Source organism: Ailuropoda melanoleuca, chromosome 15, assembly GCF_002007445.2.
Source record: "Ailuropoda melanoleuca isolate Jingjing chromosome 15, ASM200744v2, whole genome shotgun sequence".
Taxonomy (NCBI): Eukaryota; Metazoa; Chordata; class Mammalia; order Carnivora; family Ursidae; genus Ailuropoda; species Ailuropoda melanoleuca.
Window position 1 is genome coordinate 38,851,957 of NC_048232.1, and position 13,738 is coordinate 38,865,694.

The 13,738-nt window shown below is 44.5% G+C and overlaps 1 protein-coding gene across 1 annotated transcript in view; it reads right to left on the bottom strand.

Moving 5' to 3' along the window:
• PPM1H (protein phosphatase, Mg2+/Mn2+ dependent 1H) overlaps positions 1–13,738 on the bottom strand; it is a 242,326-nt gene that overhangs the window by 112,865 nt on the left and 115,723 nt on the right. Inside the window, exons 4-5 of the mRNA XM_034643663.1 lie at positions 12,703–13,047; positions 3,281–3,393 (exon numbers count right to left, since the gene is read on the bottom strand). Coding sequence (XP_034499554.1) covers positions 3,281–3,393; positions 12,703–13,047 — 458 coding nt within the window. The remainder of the gene's footprint in view (positions 1–3,280; positions 3,394–12,702; positions 13,048–13,738) is intronic.

Below are 13,738 nucleotides of genomic sequence, written 5' to 3' on the forward strand. Positions count from 1 at the left end.
AAAGTAAACATACAGCAGCCAATATCTGGCAATAAAGAAGAAAAAACAGCAACTAATTAATCAGGGACCTGTTGCTAGAAACCTCAGTCAGTTCTAATCATCTGTTTAAATTCAGCTCTCAGATTCATGACTACTTGCCCATAAGTGATAATGGACTTACTTTATGTAAGTCTGATCAGAGTTCACTTAGTTGCTGTTTCTTGGGAATAACTGAATATTTTTGTGAACTCAAATAACTATATTATTAGTACATAAACTAGGCAGTGATCCTACTTAAGATGATACTGAATATCTGTCATTCACACAAGAGCTGAAAATAGCACCCTAATGAGTAAGTGTCCTGTAAGTTGTCCTTTAGATCGTGCACACAAATAACAACTCCTATTGCTCATAGGTTTCTAGGTGACATATTACCCATACATGAACAGCAAACCCAACCAATCAGCCATAAAACCCCAAATTCATATCTGAATACTGGGGCTGGAACACTACACATGTAATTAAACTTACTATGTTTTAAAGATACTATTTTATCATAGGATAATTTGTGCACGTGTGCACTTTATAGCTTTAATAAGGATAAAAGCACCTACTAGGCATTTCAAATTATTGCAAACATACTTATAAAACATCATACTTTCATGAACATTTAGGAACACGGGAACCTGTGTTATACTAATATTTCAAAAACAACTCTAAGAAGGATAAAAATTACCCCCCAAAATCAACAAGTGTAGTATCACTTTACTTTCCAAAAGTATCACTCCTCACGGGATAATGTACAGGATGCCAGAAACTGTGGTAATTATCTAATCCACCACCCCCATTTTAGTAGATGAGGAGTTCCAGATCTGGTCTAGAAATTGGCATTTTAAAAACAAAAGTGGGGGAGGGGCACAGCGGAAGAACCAGAGCCCAGATGAGTACTTGAAACTGGCAACTCCTGGACAGGGTACTGGAGCTTCTGGGAAGTGGGAATGAGGCCGTGGCTGGGTAAGTGGCTCCGTTAAAGAGCCTGGAGCTTGGAAGAAAACTGTTCATAATGAGAAGGCCCAGGGGAGGGTAATCCAACATGGAGACAGAAGAAAACTGTGTTCATAATCAGAAGGCCCAGGGGAGGATAATCCAACATGGAGACAGAAGAAAACTATGTTCATAATGAGAAGGCCCAGGGGAGGGTAATCCAACATGGAGACACTCTGGGCCCAGAAGCTGCGTTACCTTCTGAGTCAGAGATCATCTAGTGAGAGGTGCTTCCCTGGGATGACGGGCGGGCCTGTCCCCAGGGAGCAAGGCACTCTGTCACCTTCCTAGTCATTGGAAGGGCTAGAAAAGCAAAGTCATTTCAAAGGGCGTGGAACCAGACAGGAAGACGAAGGTGACTACGAGCACAACGGCTCAATCGCTGTTTCAGTCTCCCTCCGAGCGGAAGGGCATCACCTCCTTATCTGCTCATCCGTCTCCAAACCTACACAAGATCTGGAACAGCAGAACAGGCCCAGAGGACAGCTTCTCAGTGCCTGTCTTAAAAAGCCCCTGAAGACTGGCGATTCCTATTTTTGAGAAGCTCACACCCTGGGGTGGAGAAGGAAAGGAGAAGCAGCAGCCATGCTGAGTACCCTCCACTTGCCCCTGCCCCAGAGATGTCATCTTGGTCTGCGTGCATGCCCTGCCTGGCTGACCTCTAGGCCCAGTACTCTCTGGGTAGTCAGCTGGCTCCCAGCTGTGCTCGTCCATCTGGAAGCCCTGGCAAGAGACAGGGTGGGGTGGATGGGAAGAGAAAGAAGTCAAGGTGTGTCTTCCATTTTCTCTTGTAGCTCCTGCCCAGAGGCCCTCACCAGTGACTCCATTCTCCTGCGCTCTGCTGTAGTAAATCCTCCCCGGGCCCTGCAGGCCTTAGGTGATAAATGTCTTCCTGAGCCCCGGCACTTCTAGTGGGTTTCCTTTCACTCCATTCAGGTGACCCACCTGAGTAGGAGTCTGTCTCCTGCCAAGAATCTGACGTGACATTAAGGAATAGAAGCCATGGGACATACATGGTATCCTATAGACATTTGCATTTACCCAGCACAGCGTTATGTTGAAATGGAGATGTCTTATAGAGTTTAATGGAAATCCACATACACAGTAAAAATAAACAGACCTTCAGAACCCAGCAATCGTCAAGCCCCAAATACTGCTGCCTCAGAAGTTTACTCTCCCTGACTCTCTGGGCTCTTCAGTGGGAAGACCAGGAAAGGATGCTTTACTAGAGGGAATGAAGACTCCCCTGGGCTCTCCAGCTTTGTAAATGGAAGTAAAAGCAAGGTAAATTCCTTTGCTGCCTGACGGAGTCCCTCTTCAGCCACAACCTGATGTTGACAGGGAAGGGGGGGAGTGGGGTCAGACCTGGAACAGGGCCAGGGCAGGCAGGGATGCTGGAAGAGGTACGTAACCCAGGGGGAGGGGACCGAGGAATGAGGGCATCTTAAGACCACAGACTGAGCAGGGAAATCACCTGTCATCTGAGGACATCTTGCAGAGTCTAGTACTCTGATTGCTTTCAAAACAAAGAGTCAGTCTTTAGCAAGAAGCCAACATATGCTGTGATGAAAGGGGCAGAGAAGTATGGAATACTTGTCAGAACACTTTCCACGAAGTCTATAATTTTAAATTCCCTGCACCTAAAGGGAGGACGCATCAGTCATTTAAAATAAAATCCAAGTTTATTTTATTCCCGGTAATGCTGGATAGAGTAAGGGTTGACCATAAGCTCTTGGTCAAAATTCCTTTCAGTTGAGCCCAGAAAAGAAGAGACGATAGCCCCTAAGGGCTTGTGGATAAAAGGAGAAACTCATTGGCTTCTGGGAGGGGACAGAGCGAAGTCACTGGGGAGAAGCGGCATCAGCTGTGGAGCCCTCCCGGGTCCCTTCCGAACTCCCCCTTCATTCAAATCCCTCTCCAACCTCCTCTCACGCTCATGTTTTATGCTTCTGCTAAGCTTTTCGTGCAAACCAGGTTCTGAAGTCAAAAAATATCTGGATACTACCAGTTTAGATTGGCCACAGGTATCAATCACAGGTGTACACGCAAACTGCTACCACTGGCAAGAAGACAGTCTTTACCTTGTCACACCCGCCTGATGATCCATCTTCAATGCATTTTATTCAGATGTAGAAGGATCCTCTTTCTCAACACCTAATCTATATCTAATTGCCACTCATTTAATTCTTTTTAAAAAGATAAAAATCACTGAAGGCACTGGAAATCAGGAAGAGCCAGGCAGAGACCACCTGCTTACCTGCTGTCCCCAGCGTTTGCCACATACAGCTTCCCCAAAAGGCAAACCACGATGAGCGCAGTGCAGCCACCAGAGATATTATAGGAACTCCTCTCTCGTTCTATTTGTAGGTCCTGGAGAAGAAAACAAAGTCACCGTTGGGTTGTGTAGGAACTCGTATCAAAGACTTTCTTAACCTCACTCCCTTGACACAGCTCTCAGCGACAGGACAAGAAAATCTCTAGGATTTTTCTACCACCTGAAGAGCATTTCTCACTGAGGACACTGACATAAAACTGTTGTCTACTAGACCATCTGCAGACCAGAGACAGGAAACAAGGGATGGCAAACAGATCTAATCAGAACAAAAATGAGAAAAAGAAAAGCAACTGTATTCCATAAATATAACTTGTGGAAAACTTAGTCTTTGTACAGACTGCCTGAGCTACCACGTGAGGAAAGGAATCTACAATAATGCCAAGTACTTGAACCTGAGCAATGTTTTTAACCCCAAAGTCTCCACTCAATAGTTGCTTTTACAGCTAGATAAGAGAAGCGACTTGAAGGATGGCGTCCTCTATTCAAAGCAGGCAGGAGTCAACCCCTGTCTTATTAATCAGAGATGGACGCTCCTAAACTCTGATATGACTTCATCTTCCCACAGCCCCTGATCCACACAACACTGACACACATTCACAGCAACAGCCAGCGTTCACTAAGCACATCTTCAGTGTCAGGCAGGGCACAAAGCACCGTCCACAGAGAATCTCCACAGATTCTCCCAACTGTATTATTAACCTCAACGTTCAGATGCAGGAGCAGGGTAACTTGCCCATACTGACCCAGGTGGAGTTTGGATGTCAATCTGGTTCTCCTCCTCCAAAGCTTATTATTACCTCCACCTAATGAGGCCTCCCCAAGAAAATTTAAAATAGACCAAGACTTCCATTGACAGATATGCATCATCCAAGATAGAGGTCTTTGTGAAATTCTGTGTCAGTGACAGAAGCACGGGTTCCATGACATGAGAAAAACGTGAGCTGAGCTAGGGAAACAAAATGAATGTTGCCTAAAATAATGCCAAACATTCCCCTGGTAATCGATGGTTGGGGCGGAGGGAGGGAGAAGGAAGCAGATGAGGAAGCAGTGCTCCGGCTGATTCTCGGGATGGCCCTGGCAGACCGAGGGCCAGGGCACTTTTGTGGTGCTTAGAAACCCACAGAGTTGAACTCTGCTGCTTCGGCCAGCCTCCTCACAGAGAAGGGAGGAGATAATCCAGTAAGCCAGCCTTTATCAGCAGATGCTTGGTGCCGGACATCAGAGGTGGTAATACAAGGTCAGATAGATTGCCAATGAGAAACTGGAAAGAGGAGGAAGAGCCAGAGCCAAGGGTACGGGTGAAGATCAGGATACTGTTAAAAAGGAGATAAAAAGTACAAAAACAGGATCTGGGAGAAACTAACTTACTGGGGATCAACTGGGTAAGGGGGACGGGAGGGGGAAGGCTGAGGAACCATGGGGAGGGGGTAAGAACGTGTGTATGTGGGGTGTGGAAGTTTGGAAGTGAAGAAAAACTCCAGTAAGGGTGTGAGCGGACAATGTTGAAAGCTGCAGAGTCAAGCACGAGGACCACCTTTGAAGACTGTGCTGGACTGAAAAAAACCCTTAAAAAAACCCTGTATCAATTAATTTCTTAGAGGACTACTGTGAGGATTAAATTGGATGCTATGTGTGTGAGGGGCTTAGCTGTCCATTTAGATCCTCCCCAGGGCTCAGAAGCTTCATGACTGAGAGCAGAGACTTCTCTTGCTCTCTGCTAGACCCTTAACACCTATACCAGGCCAGGTAAAAAAAGATAGTTTAATAAATATCTGTTAAATGGGCAAATGAAGAAATACCTTTAAAGATGCCCAGGTTTCCAAATTACGTCCTACCACCTGACGCCTGCTCGTAATTCACAAAGGAAAAGCTTACAATGCAAATAAATGCTGAGCTGATGATGATGAAGCCGGAGCCCATGCCTTAGTTCAGACGTAGCCAACTGACAAGAATGAATGAATGAATGGTTACCAGATCCTGCACAGGGACGGCAGGAGCCTGCAGGAGGAGGACAAGGAGAGGAATGGGTATCAGCCAAAAAGACTGTCATGAGGAAGGGAAAGAAAATGTCAAGGTGTCAGTTTTGTCTGTTTAACCTCCAAACAATGCATAAAAACAGGACCAACAACCCAGTTCACGAAGCAGTTTGAGGATGGATGTATTCCCTTTCTTTTGCATTTAAATAAGTGATATAAAGTTGATGTTATGATAGACACATAGCTCATCAAATTAATATATAAGCTGGTATATCAAGTCCACACTCGATACTACTACTCCACGACTGTTTTTAATATACTCGAAGGAACTGCTGAGGATAACAGAAAGTATCCTTTCGTATCCAGAATCAACATTTGTTTGAATACCTAATGTCTGAATGAAAGACAACTTTTATTAAAAAAATCCCTTGAGCACTCAACTGCTTGCATGCTATACATGGGCTGGAGTGTGAACAATGCTTGAAAGACTGGAATCACTGATGCGATCCAAAAGAAAATGCTACGATACACAGAGTCCAGGCAAAAGCACCACCCATGGCAAAGATTTCCGCTGGGACTCGGACAAGTTTACTCTGCATCATAGGTGCATTCCTTGTCACAGTTAACATCACAAGAAAACCTGATTATAAGATTATTTAACTCTTAAAAAAAAGTCAAGACAAGAATGTACGTACGACACTATGATTTTCTGCTACGGCAGAGTTCCTATTTGCCTTTAATCTTGGGGGAAATGCTCCAGTTAGCTTGCCCAATTAATCCCTTGCTATTATATTAATAGTGTGATTCAATATTTTCTTCTAATTGATTCCATCATTTCTTTCATCTTTTCCTATATTCCAACCACATTCCCTCTGTAGTTTCCCCACCATAAGGAGCGCTAAATTTGGCAGCACCGTCACTTAAACAGTGGACTCATGTCTAGCTACTTTGTATCCAGGAAACTTTGCTAATATGTTCATGCTTTCAACACCCCCCCACCATTTGTGTGGTAATACACATGTGTGCGTGTGCACATGCACATGTGTGCACACATGCTTTAATTACATGTGTGCTCTGTGGGATTTGAAAGATCCCAGACTTGGTGACTAGGATTTGAAAGATGTGTTTCCATAGACTTCATCCCCCTGAAGGATTCACTGACATTAAAATACACTCTTCTATTTCTTCTAAAACTGGGTGTAACTAGAACATATTCTAAAAATAATTGCTTCCCCTCCCCTCTTTAGAAGCCAAAATAGCACATTTATTTTTTCCTACACCACCTACTCCTCTTTAAAAGATGTTTCACAAAATCTTAGTACTGAAAGGAACATTAAAGGACCATCTGCATGGTTCTTTTACTACCAGATCAAACACAATAAATGAAGTCAATAAAGATATTTACTGCTGAATTAACTACCCATTTTCTTCAAACCCTCAACTTTTCCAATTAGCTTAAGCTACTCACACTTCACATAATATATATACATATATATATACATATATATATATAAACATATGGCTATTATTTTATTCTGTAAAACCTCAGGTTTGGGTATATGTTCAAAAAAATCAATGAAATCATGGGAAAAACTGCTCACTGCTTTGTGCTAAACAAGGACCAATTTGGAATATTTCCCCATTTTCACTGTCAACAAACCCCAAGACATAAGTCTAGAAAAACTTACCAGCAAAACACATGCATGTACTATCATTCCTTTTCAAGTATGATCTAAAAAAGGACCAACTTACACTCTCATAATATTCAATTAACAAGATAATTGTTTTATCCACTCAGTCAAGAGTCACCTTCTATTTAGCAGGACTGATTTATCCTGTGTTGTATCTGTCTAAATACTACATTTAAGCCAGGTTTATCTCTAAATCTTAAGAATGGATCCAATTTCTAAAGACTTGGGATTTCATTTTGCTCCTTTTTGTTTCAAGGAAGGCAATGAAGAAAAATAAGAGAGATGTGTGAAATGAGACTAATTCAGCAGGAAAGAACTGCAAGAGAGAAAATATATTGCTTGGGATGGTTGTAATTCGGTTTGAAAGTCCCAGAGATGACGCAACTCCAGGATCATTCTTTGTTTCCTACCAATTTCAGGTTGCAAAAGGACAGCAATATCAGACAACGGAAAGGAGTGAGTGCTGGGTAGTCTCAATAGGACTTGGCAGCTCCCCATAGATGGGTTAAAACACGGTTCTGAGCACACTGCTAATAGTGTCAGTCACAAATAATAAGATTCTGCATGGTTCCAGTATCTGGGTCTGATTTTGGTTTATTCTGAGAACAAGCCAATCTGTCAGCCAGGCAACCGGGAAGGGAAAAGAAAAAGAAAAAGAAAAAGGAAAAAAAAAAAAAAAAAAAAAAAACAGTACTGCCTCATGTTGCCACCTGCTGGCTGTTGGTAGAATCACAGGCTCATTCCTTGGAGGAACTTCCTGTTCTAGCAAAAACAAAGACAAAACAAAACTAGCTTAATTAAACACAGACAGACATACAGGTCCATAATTTAGCATGAATATGCTAATTTTTGAAAACACTAGGATTTATAAACTGTAAATAAGCTTTGCATTTATCCTCTTTTTCACCGCACTGTCCCCATATAGTTTTTTTTACCCAATAAATCCAAGCTGAGTGCTATCAGTCATTAACTCAGTATCAGGAAGACGTATGGTAGCTTTACAAGTGAAAATACTGGCATTTTCTTCCTTCGCAACAACCAAACTTCTAAAATATTCTTCACTCTGGTGACGAATCCATACTCACACTGAAAAGGAAATAGGACAGAATTCTGAAACTCCTCCTGCCTTTGTCCAGAACTCAAATCCTGCAGGTGGTAGGCTACAAGGCTCACCCGAGCTGACTAGGCTGTGATTGCTAGGAAAGCAAGGGTCTCCTGCAACTAGACCAATAGTGGAAGCAACCCTCCCTCATGAATGTGCAACACTGGCGATGAGACCCTGTCTGGGGAGGGTGGGCAAGCAAGGAGAAGACTGACATCAGGAGGGAGAAGATATTTAACGTACTCGCATCTGTCATCCAGGGACCAGCAACAGCCTAACACCACAGGTGACAAAACTCAGGCCCTGAAGTAGGCACCGTCTGACGTCGCTTCAGAAGTTCCCAAGATTCTGGTCCTTTAGAAAACTGTGGTTCGTTTTCCAGAGCAGACACAGGAAGAATGGACGATGCATGCCTTCTCAGTATGAAGGAAGATCCAACGTGAGACACAATTACGGGGGCCCCAGGGCAAACGTGCCTCTGCTGGAAAGCACAGGAAGGATCAGAGGCCAGGGGTCAGAGGTCACCTTCCCCACAAGCCACACGCTGCAGGTAGGCAACTGGAGGATCAAAGAGGAAAGGAAAAGCAGTGACCTCAAAGAAGCTCACGGTATTTGATGAAACTACTCTCATCTCCACTGGTTCAAAGTGTTTTCTCCGCTTCTGGTAGTCGATATTTTACAAGTACCTCCTTTTTCCTGGAAGTCAGTGTTGTTTATGCTGGGGTGGTGGTTCTTCGTCTTTTTAGCCAATCCTTCCTTTCAGAGAGAATCTGCATTTCACCACCTCACTTCACGGCACTTAGACTATCACAATAAATGAGATATTATATCTCTATATGCATATAACATGTGACTCCAAATGCCCCCAGACATAAATCTAACCTTTTATTTCTAACCCCATTGTGTCTAGGAGAAGGTTAGCTATAAAATAGAGGTTCAATAAATAGTAGTGACTGAGGACATTGCAGAGAGACCAAAGACCTCTGATTTTATGTTGCTAAGCCTCTGTACATTAAAGCAAAAACCCAAGTGAAAGGCAAACTTTGCCTTTAAAGAGGCTATAAGTTACTTATCAATCTCAGGAAGGGCAGCTGCAAAGATGTCAATCATGAGGCAAACTGGAGGCTTAGGTGCTGGGGTTGGGGGATTTTTAGGATGAAAAGTGCAAGAGAAAGTAAGAAAGCCACAAAGCTGAAATAACGGAATCTTATTTAATACCGAGTTTTTCTACTACAGAGGATCAGAAGAGCACAAAACCTGCAATGCCTAAAGAACACCTAGAAAGAGGAAAGCTAGGAAGTGGCTGGCTCCTGTGGGGAAAAAATTTACGAATGCCCAGGAAATTCCAAATATGCCCCACGCTGAAAGGCCCGAGGAGAAACCAGCAAGACCAGGCCAACAAGGTAAGAAAACCAACTGCATGTTGGGCATTTCAAAAAACCAAAGTTTGCCTTCAAACACTGACTCTCAAAAAACTAATACTGCAAGGGGGAGTAAAGACAGAGTATCTTCTATGAGTTGGCAATGGCCTTCCAGGCCATTAAATTGAAGGTACACTGTGTAATTTCTGTGTTGTGTGTTCTAAAGCTCACCGCAAGTAACTTAATGTTCAAGTCAGGCACATTTCTATGACACTGAGTAGATTTTTCCCGAAGTCCCTCAGGAAGCAAAGAAAAAACGAGAGCCTCTCTCTGTAATAAGACATCATCCAAACAGGGACACTTTTGAGAGTAAAAGGGGAGAGTATATTAATAATTATTCTGGGCCAACAGGTACTGATTGGCTCAGTCCCTAATAGGACAGAAGGCAGGGCCACCCTACCAAGCACCATGCGAACCAGTGATGAATATTCTCATTTAATAAGGCCAAGCACATAGTGCAATGTCCAGGTAGGCCTCTGGCACGCTGGTGGCTAGAGAGACAATCTGGGAAAAACTTAAGTGTGAAGAAGAAGAAGCTGCAGGCTAGGATGAATTGGAGGTGAGATATGGCTTAAAGCCAAAAAATTCATAATATGGCACACGAGGTCCTTCCAGACCACCTCTCCAATTCACCTTCCATCCATCATTCCTACTCTTGACATCAGCTTGTTGCCTTAGGCCCATCTGGGTTTTCTGATGTAGTTGTCCATGCAAGTGGTCTCCTGTGTTTTGTCTGCTTCATTTTAAACTCAATTTTTATTTTTATTACCTCATTTTTCCCTGAATTAAATATTTAGCATTCTGAACTTTGGTGTCTAGAAACACTCCCATCAGAGCTTCTGTGACAGCTGGGGAATGAGATTTTATACGAAGCCTGAGTAGAAGTCAATTTTATTACCTTGATTCCTTTTTTCCTAAATAATCTCCTTCCTTCCCTCCCCTCCCCTCCCCTCCCCCCAGCATCACTTCCCCGAGGGAACCCTTCACTTCATGTCTTTATCGGGCTCCTACCTCACCCTGCACTGCCCCACTCAAGGCCCTTTCCACTTATATTTTACTGGTTTAATACTCATCTTTACCTCGTTTGTTCAATGTTCTTTTCCCAGTTAGACCTAGCACAGTTAATTCTGATCAAATATTTATTGACTGAATGAATTACATGGGAAAGTGAAATGATCTTTTTGCTGGCTAAGTTTCCAAGCTAAAAATTCATGAACTGACTGGTTAAAAGCTGGAAAAATTCAAAAGACAAGAATGAGGCCTTTTATTAAGTATTTTTCTGAATGAGCCTCTCATTTCAAGTATAGTGGCTGCTGGTAACCCCGAGCCATTAATGGGCAGAAACAGCTGGAGATCACAGTGGAGGCCTGCCTCAAGGTGACATTGGCCTCTAGTGGATAGAATTGAGAATACAGCAGGTCCAAGTAAAAGATGTCCCAGGGCATAAGCAATTACAGAAGGAAATGAGAAACCCAAAGTTTCTTTTGTTTTTCATTTCTGTCATGTCAGCTGATTTTTTTTTCTCCCGTTAAGAGAATAGCCTACTGTCAAATTTTTGCTTCAATTAAATATTTAGCATTCTGAACATCGGTGTCGAGAAACACTTATTCCGTTCAGAGTTTCCATGACAGCTGGAGAATGAGATTTTATACGAAGCCTCAGTAGGACTCAACTTTGCCATCTTGATTCCTTTTTTCCTAAATAATCTTTTCCAGCTTCCTGGTGATTTTCTTGGGATTGAAGGCTACCATACACTCCTGAGAGACAGGTGCATTTTATGTCACCTGCTAATCAAAGGGTAAATATCTATGTGACAAGGAAATACGGTGACCCAAGAAGGGATGCGTAAAAGTGAGGACAGGGGAGCAAATACAAGGTGTGATCACATGAACTATTTTGCCTTATAAACAAATCAGATGGTGTGGTGCTGTGCAATATTCTTTACTTCTCTCCTTAGCACACAGCCTAATCCTGGAATGTGCACTGTGTCTACACTTCGTTCTGGGGAGGTGCTCCTAGCTGTTCCTGCCTCATTTAACAACAGCTTGTCGTCATTTTGAATCTCCAGGTTTTGTTTTTGTTTTTAAGATTTTATTTATTTGAGAGAGAACGAGAGAGATCACAAGCAGGGGGGAGGGGTAGAGGGAGAAGCAGACTCCCAGCTGATCAGGAAGCCTGATGTGGGACTCAATCCCAGGACCCTGGGATCATGACCCCAGCCCAAGGTGGATGCTTCACCGACTGAGCCACCCGGGTGCCCTGAATATCCAGGTTTTAAAAACAATACAGCACACTCACTTTGCTCACATCGTGATAACACCTTTAAACATCTCTTGCTCTATTACTTGCACGCACGCTGTTGCTCAGGAAAGATAAATGTCTGGAACCAAAATAACTGCGTCAGTAGAAAGTGAGCTCAGGGAGGGAAGGGGGTGGTACAGAGGGTGGTCCCTTAACGGGCGGAGGGATAGGGGACACCGTGAGAGCAGCTGCACTCCCTCCCTATGTGTGTTCTCAGGACTGTGGCTGAGAGGGAAGGAGGCTGAATTCTTTGATCAGACACATCCAAATGTAAACGTACAAACAAATCCATGTTCCCCAGGAAAGCCGATGATCTCGAATATTGGTCCCTTGATTCTCCTCCGGCAGGTACTTTTTTTTTTTTTTTTCCTTTAAAGCACTAAGAACCACATGGCCCATCATGGTAAAATAGCTGTTCTCAGATCAGATTTGTATAGGAAAGGTACTTTTGAGCACTCGACTAAAGCGCTGTTTCCCCCAAACACCTGGAACTCATACACATGTGTCAAACAGATGGCAAGTAAGCTCACATTTCAATTAAGTGGAATTGTAGCAGCTGGCATCAATGAGTCTGCGGAAGAGAAGCAATAATGCCTACAGTGAAAAGCCTGTTGCCTCATACACTATTCCTCCCTTTCATCTTAATTTTTGCCAGCACGCCATGCCAGGGACTCTTTCTGCCGCCCTCTACTGAGAGTGGAGGCGCTGTTATCAAAGGGAGAAGACCAAGCGAAGCCACACACCTAGAGGACAGGTCTGAGACGCGCCCTTCCAGGGAACCTTCTAAGAAGCACGGATGTGGCTTAAGCGAGGGCCTCCACCCCAGGCCCCCGGACCCTTCCGCGATACCTACCATTTCCTTGAACGCGCTTTCCAGAGCCCCGATGACCAGGCACTCGTGCGGAATCTTCTTCTCCGTGAAGAAGCGCGTGGGTGGGGCGCTGGGGGAGCCCGGCGCGCCCACGCCTCCGCGGAGCGAGGCGGCGCGGGTCAGAGTCCGGCTGTTGGCGGGCGTGTTCTCGGGCTCCTCGCCCAGGCACGTGGGCGGCAGGACGGCAGAGTTCTTGAGAATCTCCACGATGTCCTGCAGTTGCTCCGTGACATGGTGCTGCAGCAGGCGGGAGGCCACCACGGCGGCCCCGGACCCTGCGTGACCGTCAAACAGCGACCAGTAGTGACAGGAAACGCCTTCTGATTCCTGGGGGAGGGAGGCGACAGGGAGTGAGAACCTCAGTGCTCAGTGCCCCAGGGTCACACCGACCCAGTGAGGCACGGTGCTCAGTGCATCCACGTGGTGATGTCTTTGGCTGGCAAACAGTGGGGGGTCGAAACCTGCAAAGGGGCTCAGGGAAGGGTTCCCGGATTTGTCACTGCTGGGACCACCACCCGAGGGATGGAGCGGTCCTTGCCTCTCTGCCTAGGGGAGGAGCCCAAATTACCATGCAAACTCAGTGACTACTTTGTGGCAAGATCCACCCTGATTTGATGTACAGATGTTTGAGGTAGAACTCCATGCCAACAGGTGAGTCTTCAGGAGTCCAGCTCTAACATCTAACTCCTCACTTGCCTTCTGTGACCCCAGAGCAGGCTTGGCCTGGAGTCTCTGGACGAAGTTAAGCTCTTTTTGCAGATTCGTCAAGGGGAAATCAATAGACCCATTTTCCCTTTAGAGCCTTCTCACTCTCAGCTAACCGCCCTATCCTCTTTGGTCTACATCCTGTATTTTTAGAACATGTTTTCCCTCAGACATCCAGTCTAAGATGCAGCCAATTCAAATCTCCTTCTTGAATTTCCTGCCTCCCTCAGTTTCCCAGCTGGTACTCAGCATCTTTGTTTCCTCTTCCTACCCTAAATCTACGCATTCCCATGTTCCCTCATCTACCATGGAT